Raw genomic sequence first — 14,838 nt, forward strand, 5'->3', positions numbered from 1 at the left:
ACCCCTAACACACAACACTAAACACAGTTCAGAAGAGTCAAATACAATCTCCTAGCTTAAGTTTGACTTGTCCACACAGGAGCAAGATGTGTGAGGCGTCTGATTGCAACAGAGCCTCCTGAGTGATAGCTGTCCCCAGGCTTTGCAGCGTCATCTCTGGCAGGTGTGCGCTGGGATGGCACGGGTATTGGAGGTTGGCGCGCTCCAATCAGTATCTCCGGGGGCGGAACCAGGAGTTGGTAGCCACTCACGTTGAAGCAACCACACAGCTTATTTACATAACAGGATACACAGGACCTGAGAGGCGACAGCCGTGACAGGTAGAAATGTGTGTTTTTCAGCTAGGCTACTTCAATAACTACAAGGAGAACATTACGGTAAGCGGTGGTGGGAGTTTGTTATTGAGGTGCGCTACTTCAATACACTCATAAGGCACTCATAAAGTTAATAAACACGCACACTCAAGCTTGAACATTGAAACAACTAAAGACAAATTTTACATTCAGGTACAAGTATGGTTCATTAAGGTTCCATGTGTTACAACCTTCCTTAAGGCTAGAAACAAATAGGGAGGCCACACAGAGTTAAATGCCAAACATAAGTTTATTTAACAGGTTAACGAAAAATACCTCTGAGGAATTGTATACGTAAGAATAAGACTGTCAGTAGTGTCAGCAGTAACCCTAACCTTACTAGCATCCACATGAAGAATGAAGGGCTGGTCCATCTGTGGAGCTGCTAGGACAGGAGCAGAGCACAACACAGTTTTCGCAGCCTCAAAAGCCTGTTGACTGAGAAGAGAGGTGAGGGGCGCAACCACCGTAGAGAAATTCTGACAGAACCCACGATAGTACCCCACCATGCCCAGGAAACGAGAGAGTTCTTTTCTGGTTGTTGGAACAGGGAACCGGTCAATTGCCAGCACCTTTGCCCTCACTGGCTTAACCTGTCCTTGACCAACTTGCCGACACAGCCCCAGGCCTGGACTTTCTCTTCCACTCAGGACAATCGTTTCTCCACTGTCCTTTATTAAAACAGTAATTACAGACACGATTGGGGTCAAACTTACCCCAAATCCCACAGTCAATCCTAACTGGAAACGTATCTTTTCCTTCTGAAACACCTTTACTGAAGTGAGCCTCCGCAAAACTCTCTTTGTATCCCGCATCTCCAAGACCACGGCTGTCGCCAAAAAACACTTTATGGGTCAGAGTAAACTCATCTGCCAGCTTAGCTGCCTCTGAAACTCTGTTTACTTTCTGCTCATTAATGTAGGTAACAACCCAGTCAGGCAAGGTACTTTTGAATTGCTCAAGCAAGATAAGCTCCTGCAGATCTTCCAGAGTTTTTACCTGTGAGAAACACACCAACGGTTGAAACTAGTGGTTAAATCATGAGCAAACCCAGAGTAACCTAAAACGCTGTCGATATGCTTCAGGTACTAACTCAAATGCCCGAAGTACAGCAGCTTTAACCAACTGGTAATTGCTACAGTCTTCAGCAGTTAAGGCAGCAAAAGCCTCCTGGGCCTTTCCAGTGAAGACACACTGAAGCAGAAGGGTGCGCTCAACATCAGACCAGTCTCGTGCCTCTGCTAGACGCTCAAATAACACAAAGAAAATGTCTGGGTCCTTTTCGTTGAACCTCGGAACTATCCTCAAATTAACAGCAACATCAAATGCTTGATTTGCAGGAACCTGACCTACAGTCTCTGCAGCTCTCCTAGTCTCAGATGGAAGCTTACCTTCACTCATCAGCTCCAATCTATAGCGCTCCAAGTCTAGTTTTTGTCTGACCTGAACTTGAGCCATCTCCGCTTCCTGAAGACGGGCATTTTGTCTCAACTTTTCTACCTCCACATCACGTTCCAAGTGTAGCATTAGAAGCTCTTTCTGTTCTTTAAATGATAGTCCAACCCCAAGTCCAGACAGGACTGGAACCACACCTGAAACATTACCTGACTCAATTGACTGTTGGGAGGCAGGCCCCAGAAAGACAGACAAAACACTTTTTTCCACTAACTGTGCCTTTATTTCTACCAACAACTCCTCTTTATTCCAATTTTTGGGAAGTTCAAGACTGTAATGGTCAGCCACTCTCAAAAGCTGATCTTTTTTATAAGTACTCAACAAATCCTCATTTGGGGACTCAACAAAATCTTCAATAGAAGCCATTTAACTGTTTACCGACCAAGGCAAGGTTTTTCCAGCAGTAACTGATAGTGAAAGACAGCTTTACATATGGAAACCCCACTCCTCTGCTAACTACCTTACCAAATGCTTACTGACTCACTCAACCCTAGTCTTCGTGTAGAATTGTGGGAGGATTTTAAGCACAAAAGCCCAGTGACCCGGTTAACTCTCAGCAATTGAAAATCACCTAGGCAGTCATGGAGTGCACCCGAGCAAATGCTCTAGCCACTCACTACACAAAAATAACAAACTAAAACAAAAAAAGGTTCAATGGAGACAGCTTATGTCTCTCATTGCTTATACCTAACAGGAATAAGGGTTCCAAACATTTGACAGCCTTTAACACAAAACAGCAATACCGGAAAACATAACTTGCCTTGGACAGAAACACAACTGTGAGTAAAGCCAGGTACTTAAACATAGAGTAAGATCAACCTGACCTATTTTCCCCTACAATATCCATGGTGACATAAGAACCATATTACCCCTCCTGTACCCGGGCCCGCTGGTGACACGATGGAATTAAAAGAGCTCAGAACCTCACTTATATAGAGGTCGGAACATGTCATAAGTATAAATAGATACAAGCATAAATAAATGTAGGAATAAAAACATAAATGAATAAATATCTTGCAGTGTTTTCAGGGAGATTCAGCGTGTGTGCTGTGGCTCAGCTGGAAAGCAGTTGACTCACGACCTTAGGGTCCCTGGTTCAGGGCACAAACAGGACGACACTCCCAGTACCTTCCAGAGGACAGCAAGGCTGCCCAGACAGGCAGAAGGGGGGAGGGGTCGTCACACAGTAAATTACACTCTAACCTGGGGTCAGCAGGCTCCAATTAGTCACAAGAGAAGAGTTCATTGATGGATTAACAAAGAAAACTGATACCATATTTTTGTTATATATGCCAAGGCCTCTGGAGCAGGGGAACATTAGGTAACATTTTACCCACGATTGAAGACTACATTTTGTCCCTATCTTACATGGACTTACGAGAAAAGTGTCCCCTTATGGCAAGTGGAAGAAAGTAATAATTGTAGCTACTAAGCTCTTTCCACATACAAATAGGCATTGAGGAATTGTATAGGGATCAACTTTAAACTGTCCACTAATTCCTAGATTAATCACTTGTTGGGTCAATTTAAATACAGAACATAGTAAAAAATGTCCATCTGTATTTCTCAAGATCCAACTGATGTCTTTAAATATCTTGTTCTGTGCATTAAAAACAAAATATATTTGATTTAGTATATCATAACAGAGGTAGGATATTTTGAAAGCAGAAAACAGCATGTGCCATATTTTCATGAAAAAACCTTCAAACAGGTATCAAAATAGTTGCTGATTATTTTCTTTTGTCAATGAAATATTAAAATCTCAACTGGTCTCTGTGTACTGTGGGGTAGAGTCCCCTTGGTGCAGAGAATATAATAAGAATATTTATGGCCTCCATCACTTAACGCTCATTTTGGGGAAATCATGGCAGGAAGAGAGAGAAAGCACAAAATGTTAACATTTTATTTACAAAGTTGTTTTTTGTCATACAGAAAGTAAAAATGTAGCTACAACCTTGATTTGTGCAACAGGCGGCCACACTAAAAATCATGGCCCGCTGGTTGCACAGCTATAGCAATAATTGTATTGGGAAAAATAAGGGACAGAAAAAATAAAATAAAACAATAAAAAGACAAAAACAATTTAGAAATAATAAAACCCAACAAACAAAAAATTATTCATCCAACAAAATATTAAAAGCACAGACCCAAAACTAGATACCAGTCCCAAAGTCCTCACACGGGAATACACATAGAGGGAGCAACAGTGAAATTGTGGAATGCTGAGTGCTGGGCTGCCTGAGAATCTCGGGCCATTGGGGGGTGAGGTGGAGGGTGTTGGGTGGCTCTCAGCTCCATGTGGGGGAGGAGGGGGAGAAAAAAGGGGGCGGCAGCTCCACTCGGCCCACCCGTCCGGTACAGTCTTGCCCCGTAAAAAGAGCTCAGAGCTGGGGGTCAGACGTGGATTACAAAGGCGGTGCGAGTTGTAAGACGGCGGACGTTCGGGTTTGTGGGGAGGGAGGGTCACTCGGTAGGCTCTCGTTTTCAGTTTAGCTCTTAATCGTCGTCTTCATCATCGTCATCATCGTCTTCCTCATCCTCTGGGTCTCGCTTTCTCTTCTCACCTTTCACGGCTACGACTTCTGCTTCTGGGGACAGAGGGAAATCTGTGTAATGTGATGTCATCGGATTGGCAAGACCATAAAACTAGCTCAACAGTGAACTAATATTCCATTTGCCACCACTAAAACAACACTCGACACATTTTATCCCTTTAAAGTCCAAGTGCCGGATTCATGTTTCAACTTTTTACTATCTACATATACACACTTAATGTGTTACATATCTTAAAATTAAGTGTTAACTCTTACAAACAACTTTAACTTTATCAAAGACATCCTCTAGTGGGACATTATGGAGAGGGGTCAGTGTTGAAGAATGGTCACTATCATGTTTTGCTGTCTACCTGATATAATGTTGCACGATTAGGAGCTGAAAATAACTGTCAGATATGTATCTTAATTACATTTTTCAGGATTTACTGGCCCTTCCCTCCTCCTCCTGTAATGTATTTGCTCACAAGCTTTATTTCTTCTACAAATAGCTTTCTAATACCGTATTAATAATGAATCCATGTATACTGTCTTATTTGAGTGGTCAGTAAGTCACCCCTATAGAAGCCCCTTGATAAGGCCCTGTACCCTCTCCTGCATAAAGCTCCATCAGTAACCAGAACCACCAGCAGGTGTCATATTATCCCTGATATCAATTGATTTGTCATTATCCAGTTCAACATGACACCAACATACTAATTATACTATGCAAACATTTATTCAATTTAAGTTTGCAGCTTAATTACAAACAAAACCTGAAGTACAATGTCTATAAAAGGCCAATCTGCCTTCCTGTTAATAGAAAAACGCATTTGATTTTTAAAACTGGACAGTGCCAGTTTAAGTTCCTTTGACTGTTGACCTTTGTTTACTTTAATAACACAATACACTAAAAGGCACTCTGCTAAATTGTTTAATTATTTTTGCATTCTAATTTTAATGGTCAAGTGTTCACACAAATTATGTTGTACTAATAGTAATAGTTTACTACTGTGTTGAAACATGTTTAAAAAGGTGCTATGGGGTTAAATAAATGTTCTAAATGTGATGGGGGGGAACGCTCAAATTAAGTAAATGGTACATACCGTCTTCATCATCATCATCGTCATCATCGTCGTCATCTTCATCATCATCCACTTTTCCCACTTGACCAAAGGTTCCCACCTATAAACAAAATTGTACGAGTTAAAATGGAAGATGCATCCAAATGCTTATATCTTTCCACCAAATAATCCTGGCTCAATGGTTTTTCTTTATTACCTCATCATCTGCGCTGACCTCATCATCATCATCCTCTTCTCCTTCTACCTCCTCCTCGTCTTCCTCCTCGTCCTCTTCCTCATCAAAGTCCTCCTCTTCTCCGTCCTCATCTTCCTCTCCCTCTGCAATACAAAAGCAACAACAATCAGTTGATAACAAAGTGGAATAATGCTCTAATCAAAGTCCAATAGTTCAACTGAGAGACACAGGTAATTATTTTGTGTTGCAATTCAAATCTAAACCAAGTTCCAGACAGGCACATAGTTCCTACAGCTTCAGGGAAGTTAGATTAAATACTTTGAATGCTACTCAGAAATGTAAGAACAAATATTCATACATTTTTTCCACTACAGATCTGCTTGACGTTAATGCAAAAGGAATTTGGTAAAAAAAAATTTTTTTAATAGATCTTACCAAAAATGTGTTTAGAAGACAGATGAAAGATTATTTGAAGACATTTTATCACAAATTAAGGCTTCATTTTTAGATTAATGTATTTCATGCTCTTTAAGACTTTTTAAAGATCTGTGGGAGACTTGCAGGCAGCCGTGTTGAGGTTGAACTGTATTTACATTTCTTATTCAGTTATGTTCATATCTTTCCAGCTGTCGTGGACCTACGGATATCATTACAGCAGGATGACCATAGACATATCTGAAATATTGGAAGAACTTCTTACCTTCAGAGTCATCAACATCGTCTACGCCTTCTCCGTCCACCTCTCCGTCAGAGTCGGAGGCTTCCCTGTCCTCCAGATCATACCCATCCAGGTAGGTGAGCTGTGGCAGCAGCTTGAACACACTCTCTCTGTAGTCGTTCAGGTTTGTCACTTCACAGTTGAACAGGTCCAAACTCTTCAGGTTATCCAGCTTTTTCTGTTGATCAAATACAGATAAGTACTGAGATGAGTAACTGCTGTGTGTCCGGTCCTGAGTTCAGGGTACTAGAGGTACATGGTGTTGTGAAAAAATAAAAATTAGTCTATGTTTAGCAATACCAATTATATAGGGTTGATATTCCCTTTAATAACTAAATGTATTGCACAGTATTCTAGTGTTTACAAAATATTAAGACTAGAAGAGTTTGATAAGTTCAGAAAATAACAACACTTTACTTTAAACCCAGCCTCTAAAACCAGGGAGATGATGCAACATTATGTCCAACACCTAAGACAGTATCTAGACTAATTTCACAATATAAATTAGATATAATGTCTAGCCCTACCTTGATTTCAAAGATTTTTATCCTCACTGTCTACAAACATGTTTTTTCTTAAATGAATATCAACTCAAGAATCGTATTTTAAATTAGTATAATTGGGTATTACATTAAAGTGCATTGATGGACGATCTATCATTACTTTTGTAAGGGTCAGGTCCAACATATAAAAGAAAATAACAAAACATAGACTAAATATTTAGATCAAAAATATTCAGAAAACTGGGCTGAAATCAGAAATATATATATATATGTTTTTTTTTTTTTATCCTGTTGGTTGAGTAATAACAGCTATTTACCTGCAATTATATTAATGCTAGTAAGGCTGTGTACATGGTTTGGTACAAAGGTATGTCTGCATTTTAGTAAATTGTTATTAATAGTAGATGAGAAAAGAAAAAGTGCAATGTCTTCCCAAACATAAGAGTATACACATTCTGTAGGCATGCAGATGGATATGTTTTATGAATGAGTGTGGCTTCCAACCTATAGGAAACATACCAATGGTTCCAATGTGCTGATGTCTTTCAATTTGTTGCCACTCAGGTTTAGATGTGTAAGGTTGGGAAGTTTCTCTGCTAAAACATCAAGGCCGCCGCTGATTCTGTTGTCGCTCAACTCCAGCTGAAACACGGTAGAAGGAAATGTTATTCGAGCTGAACTTTTATCATAGTTCAACTTTTACTTATAGGATGATTGTAATTTTTACCTTTTTGAGTTTTCCTAGTTTAGGCAGGTTGGAGACGGACATTAGGCCAACATTTATCAAACTGAGGAACTCCAGGTTGACAAACTCAGCTGTGAGGCCTTCGATCTTTCCTTCAACTGATCGACAATTATCAAGGACAAGTTCTCGTACCTGAAAAGTAGAAAAGTATATCACATTTAAAATGTCACCTACGCTGTTTTATGCATTTAGTGAAACTATACTAAGAAGTCATACTTACAACTCATTCTTAAACAACTGAAAAATATTTAATAAAAATATTAAACAAAGTTAACATGATTAATTAAAATAAGGTACTTTGTGTACACAAAATCACGGAGACAACAAGCTTGAAAACAACAACGTTTTTTAATCGGGGGTGGTGTTGTTTATTAAAGTGGCCCATGCTTTGAACAAAGAAATTAAAATGTATCTGCTGTAAAATACTGAAAAACAAGTCTAAAGGCGGAGTTTGTTTGAGTCAGTTAATACTAACAATGGTTGCGCAATTCAGTGTTGAACAATACGTTGCAAAAAAAAAAGTTGTTGTCAAACGTCAAAGATCAGTATTTCCCAAGTAAAAACACCGAAACACAACCTGTGTCTCCATCTAAAAGCACTTGTGTGCTTAATTTACCCGGGCGAAACAGATAAACATATTGATTTTAATTCGGAACAGTAGGGCAGTAGCTTCTCATGGCCTGCTGTAGCAGTCACTAATGACAAATGCAATGATTTTTTAGTAAGCTAGCTCGCTACAAGCTAACCATTGCCCCTTTTAAACGCTGCCGTGCGTTAGAGGAGCAGCTATTCTGTCTGCCCGCCATTAGCCAACCCAACAGCAGCGGAAAGGATTGCGAATACACCCTTAGTAAAGATTCTTTTTCTACGATAAACCATCTTTCATTTGGGAAGTGGAATATTCTTTGTCGTCGAACGAACGACCGTAATGGGCAGTTTGTAACGGGGTAAACCGTCGTTTTCATGTCGAAGGAAATATATTGAGAACGGACATTTAGTAAAAACAAAGATGGAGACAGTTCCTTTCTCCCAGAGCTTCAAAGACGACAGAATGACAACATGGCGATTCCTGAGATACAGTATGCAGTTCTATGAACACTTTCAATGGCACTAAAAATGCTGTTTGGAAAGAGTAATTATAGTTTCTTAAACGTTATCCAGGTTATTTTTCGATGGTATATTAGTTTTATTTCATGCATGAGTCGGGGGGAAATGCCGACCGTCGAGTTTTTGGCTGCCCACGCATCAAGCGCGGTGCACCGGATCTCCGTGTCATTCAAGCAGGGTGGCTCGGTGTGTGAAGCCGATCGATCAGTGTAGTTTAAAACAACATCCAGTTTATAGTAACAGTAAATACTGGGCAAATCATTGTGGTTCTGACCAGGTTCTGACGTTTTAAGATTACAGATTTCTTTATTTTTGTTGTCTTTGACCAGTGGAGCGAATGGTGGTAATGTGGCGGGAACAAAAATACTAAGTTAGGGTTCCTGCTCACATATTCTATTAAAGAAGTTAGCAATATTTATATTAGTATATGCAGTGATATGAAAGTAGCTGTTATAAAACTATGCAAGCTATTGTGTTGAGAAAACGGCTGCACACTCACACCTTTAACAAAAAAATGACGAATCGACTTAAACGTGGCTTTCAACGATTTACAATAACGGATACAGTTGGCTATTTGTTACAGTTTTGATAGAACAACTGTTGTTATAGTAACACTGGCTTAACGTTAAATGGTCATGGTGTGGATGACTCGTGAATCAAGTGACTGTTTTTTGTTGTCGCGGTTGAATCTGCTGACCATTTGCTATTAACGTACTATACAGAAATGTAAAGGCATACAACTCGTGATCTGCCCGTTCACATGTAACAACAACCGATGTTTTAGCACGATAGTGGAGTTGTACCGATCATTTGTGATACAAAGCGCCCAATTTTTAGCAGTTATGCTAGCAGCAAACATGGCTTCCAAGGTCTGAGTAAAATATACCGCTCTCTGAATGCTAAACGCGGCGCAGGAAGCATATTTCGTAATATATATCAGCGTAAAAATAAGTTTACTAATAGTGGTACAAAGGGGGGGTTGAGCTGAATCGTGTGTTCACCAAGGAGGCTGCGAAACGGTTAAACCACTGCAATAATGCCAGCAAGCTGAGGAATCGCCGATTCAAAGTAACGATTCAATTGAGCTTTTCTCCTCTCGTTGCCCCTATACGCCCAATCCTGAACTGTTTAAAAGATTAAGCTTGAGTGTTTTCCGCCCTATTATGAACAAGAAACACAATCTAAATCCCATGTGGTCACCATTACGTTAGCCACACAGGTCACTCGCAAAGCAAAAAAGTAGCAAGCTGCTAGCAAAAGGCTAGCCAGAAAACTAAGGGTTGGTTTTAAAAAAGCACGACTCACATCAGACGGTGTCCTGTTTCTTAGCTCCAAGTGGATCCTCTTTTTCATGTCCATCGTGCCCTATGAAAGTGAAACTTTTCTCTCTTGGGTTTTGGTGGGATCTTCAGTCCAAAGGCAGAGATGCCCTAATGGAGGGAGAATATAGGACTGTATAATGAACTGAGCCAAACGCTAAGTTAGTCGGAGAGAGGAGAAACCATGGAGGGAAACGGGACTGAACAAAAATATATGCTCAACAGCGCCATCTGCGTCCAGAAACGCCCATCGCCTCTATGAAGGCATTGCAGTCACAAAACATGACGCTGCCCCGAAACAGTGCTATGGTGCAATTTATTTCTGCAAGGAAAGTACTGTACTACGTTTGGAGAAGACACGAGTTCTTTGTCTTTAAAGTCACGTTTGCTAAACAAAGAATAGCCTAAAAATTGTATATAGTATACGCGTAGCAGCATTTACCAAATATACATCGACAAAGTAGGTCAAATGTTCAACTTTGTTTATCAACTTAAGTGAAAGTTTGCAAAGCTTAAAACATGTCCACGTTATTTATATGCATCTTTATATTGTTGTTGCTTCACACTGGATGTGTAAATAAGGCGAACATATATTTTATTTTTACTAAAAACCTGTTGCCTGGCAATTTCACAATTGTAATTGTTTATGAATGTGTAATCTTTGTAACAATTTGTACCAATAAAGTGCCTAATGGATCAATTGTGTTGTACTTTTTGTTCATAAATTCCAGATTCCTTTAACCGTTTCGACACTGAGAGGAGGGGTGTGTTTGGTTTGCAGTAAAGAGAGCATTGTATATGCACATGGAGTGCGCCCCTACAACCCCACCCCCCTTACTTCCTGAGACACCAGAGCCCTCAAGTAAAAGTCTACTGAATATGAGTAGTTGATTTTCAGAAATAAAAAAAATGAATATACAACTATATTCTGTACTTTGGTGAGATTATGAATACATTTTTAGTGTTGGTTGTAAATATTAAACAAAAAATAAATAAGGTTTGGGCTTTAAAGCTGTAGGTCCACTGTTCAGGGCAAATTATGGAAATGGTCTTCAGCCTAGTGCAAGTTATACATACGACTTTAAAATGTGTGTTAGGTAGTTGAATATATACACCAGAAGATGGCACCATAGCTGCTTTGAACTTCCTCAAATAATAGCTACATTGTGCAATAGTAGGGATTTGTATGTGAGTGACAGCTTTTTTTTTGCCTTTGGCTGTTCCAGTAGCCTAATGCTGATACTAATCTGTTATTTAAATAAAATGTTCATACTTTGAACGAGTCTTTACTCCTTATCAGCTGAGAGATTATCTGGTCTTTGGTCAGCTGGAAGTCACCATTTTTAATGAATGTGCTGCTAAATGTTCAAGGTAGTGTGTTTTTTAGCTCCTGATTGACGTTGGGACAGTTTGTTCGTCCCAGTGTGGGTGTCCCCGAGGTTATAATACTTGGCATTGCAAGGTGAGTTAAAGAATAAAAAGCGAATTACCACATTTCCCATTGCGACTTACCACATTTCCCATTGCGACTTGTCTGCTGCCAAATGTCCATCTATACTAAGCAGGAAATTGAGATTGACATGCAGGAAATTGAGATTGACATACAGTCCTCTTAGTATAGAATGTGTGTGAATAGCAAGATGCTCCTTGAATTTAACAGACCCTCAGCATTTCCCCTACAGTGCTGGAGGCAATTGGCAGTTGAGTGTTATTTACTCTGCTGGACTGCTTCTTTCTCAGAGTGTCTCAAACACACACATCAGTGCTCAATGTGCTGTGAGAAGATTGAGAACACACCCCAACCGAGCAGCTCTCCATCTGTGAGATAAGCTGGGTATGCCAGTGCTCTGGCTAAAGACAGGATATCTTGCCTGGTCTCAGACTATCTGATGGCTTTTCAACACATATTTTACGTACTTAATAATACTGTATGTTGCTGTAAAAGCCAAATATCTATTTACCTTGAATACAACAGCTTTGTTTATTGATGGGGTTTCAGTTATTTCACTTAAGTTAACTGTTGAATCGTTTTTGTGTGCAGAAACAATATTAGGCTGTTTAAACATTGAATATTTTTCTACATGAATTCAGTCAATGTTTTAGCATTACTACAAAAAAAAAGCAACATTTCCGCTTTTCTTTTATCTGCTGGCTTGCACAGAGCCATGCATGTAAACAGAAGAGTCTGTTTACTAGTTTTATTAAGACTACTTAACCCAAATTGTATATGTATTTACCATCTGGCAGATGCATATCCCTAAATGCCCTCACACAACTTGACCTGGTCTTTTTCTTTCTCTCTGTCTATGCTGTGCCAACTCCTCCAGCTTTACAAATATGATAAGACCAAAGCTGCAAGAACTCTCGCAGCACTTTGGTAATGGTTAACCAGATAATTCATTTAGGGGTGGGAATAGAAAACAGTCAGAAGTTATCCAGTCTTATTTCTGTGCTTGACCTTCTTCAATGAGTTGGATTAATTCATAGCAGGACTCAGAATGGAGGAGACATTTCAACAAGAGAAAGAAGAGTCAGAAAATAAAAATCAGAATGAGGAACAAGGTAACTTTTAATATTGACTTCACTTTTAAAAGTTCTTAAGTCTTTTCACACTACAAAGTTAATTAAGCCAGTTCTTCATTTTCAAACTGTGTGGTCTTTTAGTTGACAGATACTTTAATCAACAGCTAAAAGGCTGCCACAAGAAAAGTGATACTTGTGGAATTGTTCTGTATTTTTAACCCTTGTGTGGAAATGGTTCAGTCATAGAGTTGCCAGTGTTTAGCTGTCTATAAACCAATCCTTCATGTATACCATCAGTCACCGAAGTATGCATAAAAACATTTCTGTTCGTTTTTGATTTCATACTTTCTTTGTTAGCATGGTTTCTTTGTTTTATAGGTGGGATCCGTCGCCGGTTACGTGACAGGGATCTTCTGAGGAAAAGAAAAGCTGAAGCAGAAGACAAGGAGACTAACCAGTGGGTTTTAGGGTAAATGTATAAAAGGCACAGCCAATGTTGTGCAATGCAATGCATTTACATTAACAGCTAAGTTTACTTGGAGTAAACATCATAGATCTAGCATTGCAGAAATATCAGTATATTAGCAAATATTTGTTTACATGCAATGAAGTGTAAAAAATGTAGTTGTAGTATTAGTTACTAATGTTTAGTAAGGCTTTACTAACAACATTTGCTTGATAAAACACTACTCCACAAACGCGGTTAAATCGTTATCAGTGCTGCAGCTGCTTATCACTCCACTGCTTTATATTGAATATGGGGCAAAAGGAAAGCAAAGGTTGATCATGTGTTTCTATTGACATCCCAGTTCCAGGTCAAGGACTTTGTAGTATCAGCTTTGCAAGAGTATCACAAAGAGCTATATCAATGTCTGCTGCTGTTCAGGTCAATTACAATTGTTGTACTCTGAAAGGGTGGAGAGCCAGAGGAAAAGACCCAGGGCTGAGAGTGGCACAAAGAGGAGAGGGAGGCCCAAGAGGAGTGAGCTCACGTCGGAGATACCCGTCATTCAGGAGGAGGCGGCGGCAGGGCCTCAGGAAGGACCTGAACCTGCGGAGGACATCCCAGTTCAAGCTCAAGGATCTCTTCTAGCTGTGGAAACACAACCTTCATCTGCCCTTGCTCCCCCTGCTCCTCTACCAGTGTTTGGAGACATCCAAAATCCTTTCTTTGCTCCTTCTCTGATTCCTCCGACCCCACTCATCCCATTTCCTGATCTTTTTTCACCTTCACCTCCTGCTCCAGCTTCCTCTAAAATCCCTGATATGAGTCCAATCCCTGTCCAAGATCTGGCTCCGGTTCCAGAAGCTGTTCCAGTCCAAGTCCCAGCTCCAGTCATGATCCTGGACCCCTTTCCAGCTGCAGCCCCTGCCCCCCCTGCAGCCCCTCCTCAGGTGGAGACCCTCTTCATAGAGTCACAAGGCAGGAAGGCCATTGGCCCGGTCCATGTTGAGGACTTGGACCCAGATGAGGAGGCAGACATCTCTCCATCTCAAGACCAAACAGCTGAGGAAGGTAATAAAGAAGAAACTGACTCTGCAATGAGAATGAAAGGTGTGAAAAACGAAATGTTTAAACATTGCTTTCTTTAAGGGATTGTGCTTTGTCTTAATATTTTCTGTATCCTGTTGTTTTTTTAGATCTGATTGAGCCACCATCGATCAACGTCCCTGAACAAAACGAAATGTTCTCAATTCCCACCTGGTCCTCGACACCTCCTCCACAAAGATATTTTCCAGGAAATGCCTTTTAATTTTCTAAAACACACTTTTCAGATACTGCCCCTACCCAGACTATTATCCTTTTTCGGTCATAGATTGTATTTGAGTATTGTTTTGGTTAGTGTGCATCCTGTTAGTTAAAGAGAACAAACATATCGAGCATATTTATTCTGGTTTCTGCTGCGAAGCTCATGAATTCTATTTTGTATTTTTGCATTTAGTAAACAACACCTGCTTTTAAAAAAAGGTTTTGGTATAAATCATTGGTAATGATGTATTTGTGGTTACAGATTTATTTGATAGAATTTTGTAAAAGTTGTTTTCCAGCAAATAAAATACACTGCTTACTACATCTGACTGTGGTCATTTTTTTGTATCTTTGTTAGTTATTATGTGATATCTTAATAACCTATACTAAATTAGATTTCTCATACATTTTTATCCCTCATCCAATTATCCTATAAATGGTGTTAAGACCATATATTTGCTGGTGATTTTCTACAGGTCCTTATGATCATTCATTTAGGTAAGTTTTCATAGGATCAATCTTCTTTTGCAATATCTATAATGTGTCATATTTGTTTTACTTGGATAGAGAAACT

The 14,838-nt window shown here is 39.7% G+C and overlaps 2 protein-coding genes across 6 annotated transcripts; one reads left to right on the forward strand and one right to left on the reverse strand.

Annotated features, from left to right (window-relative positions):
- Positions 1–3,697: 3,697 nt before the first annotated feature.
- On the reverse strand, positions 3,698–11,647 carry anp32b (acidic (leucine-rich) nuclear phosphoprotein 32 family, member B). Of its 3 annotated transcripts, none has more exons than XM_010775516.1 (7): positions 11,504–11,647; positions 7,548–7,697; positions 7,340–7,462; positions 6,300–6,495; positions 5,621–5,742; positions 5,446–5,524; positions 3,698–4,396 (listed from the first exon to the last, which is right to left on the reverse strand). In XM_010775516.1, the coding sequence occupies exons 1-7, from the start codon at positions 11,513–11,515 to the stop codon at positions 4,305–4,307; spliced, it is 774 nt and encodes a 257-aa protein (XP_010773818.1). In that variant the 5' UTR covers positions 11,516–11,647; the 3' UTR covers positions 3,698–4,304. The 3 variants fall into 3 exon arrangements, with proteins under 3 accessions (XP_010773818.1, XP_010773809.1, XP_010773803.1); XM_010775507.1 differs by lacking the exon at positions 11,504–11,647 and adding an exon at positions 9,978–10,604 and having other exon boundaries at positions 3,698–4,390; XM_010775501.1 differs by lacking the exon at positions 11,504–11,647 and adding an exon at positions 9,978–10,593.
- A 740-nt stretch (positions 11,648–12,387) lies between these two features.
- On the forward strand, positions 12,388–14,590 carry hemgn (hemogen). 3 transcript variants are annotated; one of them, XM_010775526.1, is made up of 4 exons: positions 12,388–12,553; positions 12,893–12,983; positions 13,429–14,069; positions 14,156–14,590. In XM_010775526.1, exons 1-4 carry the CDS (start codon positions 12,490–12,492, stop codon positions 14,266–14,268), a joined length of 909 nt encoding a protein of 302 aa, XP_010773828.1. In that variant the 5' UTR covers positions 12,388–12,489; the 3' UTR covers positions 14,269–14,590. The 3 variants fall into 3 exon arrangements, with proteins under 3 accessions (XP_010773828.1, XP_010773836.1, XP_010773843.1); XM_010775534.1 differs by having other exon boundaries at positions 12,389–12,553; positions 12,893–12,971; XM_010775541.1 differs by having other exon boundaries at positions 12,391–12,553; positions 13,429–14,030.
- The last annotated feature ends 248 nt before the right edge of the window (positions 14,591–14,838 follow it).

Source organism: Notothenia coriiceps, unplaced genomic scaffold, assembly GCF_000735185.1.
Source record: "Notothenia coriiceps isolate Sejong01 unplaced genomic scaffold, NC01 NC01_scaffold00000339, whole genome shotgun sequence".
NCBI lineage: Eukaryota > Metazoa > Chordata > Actinopteri > Perciformes > Nototheniidae > Notothenia > Notothenia coriiceps.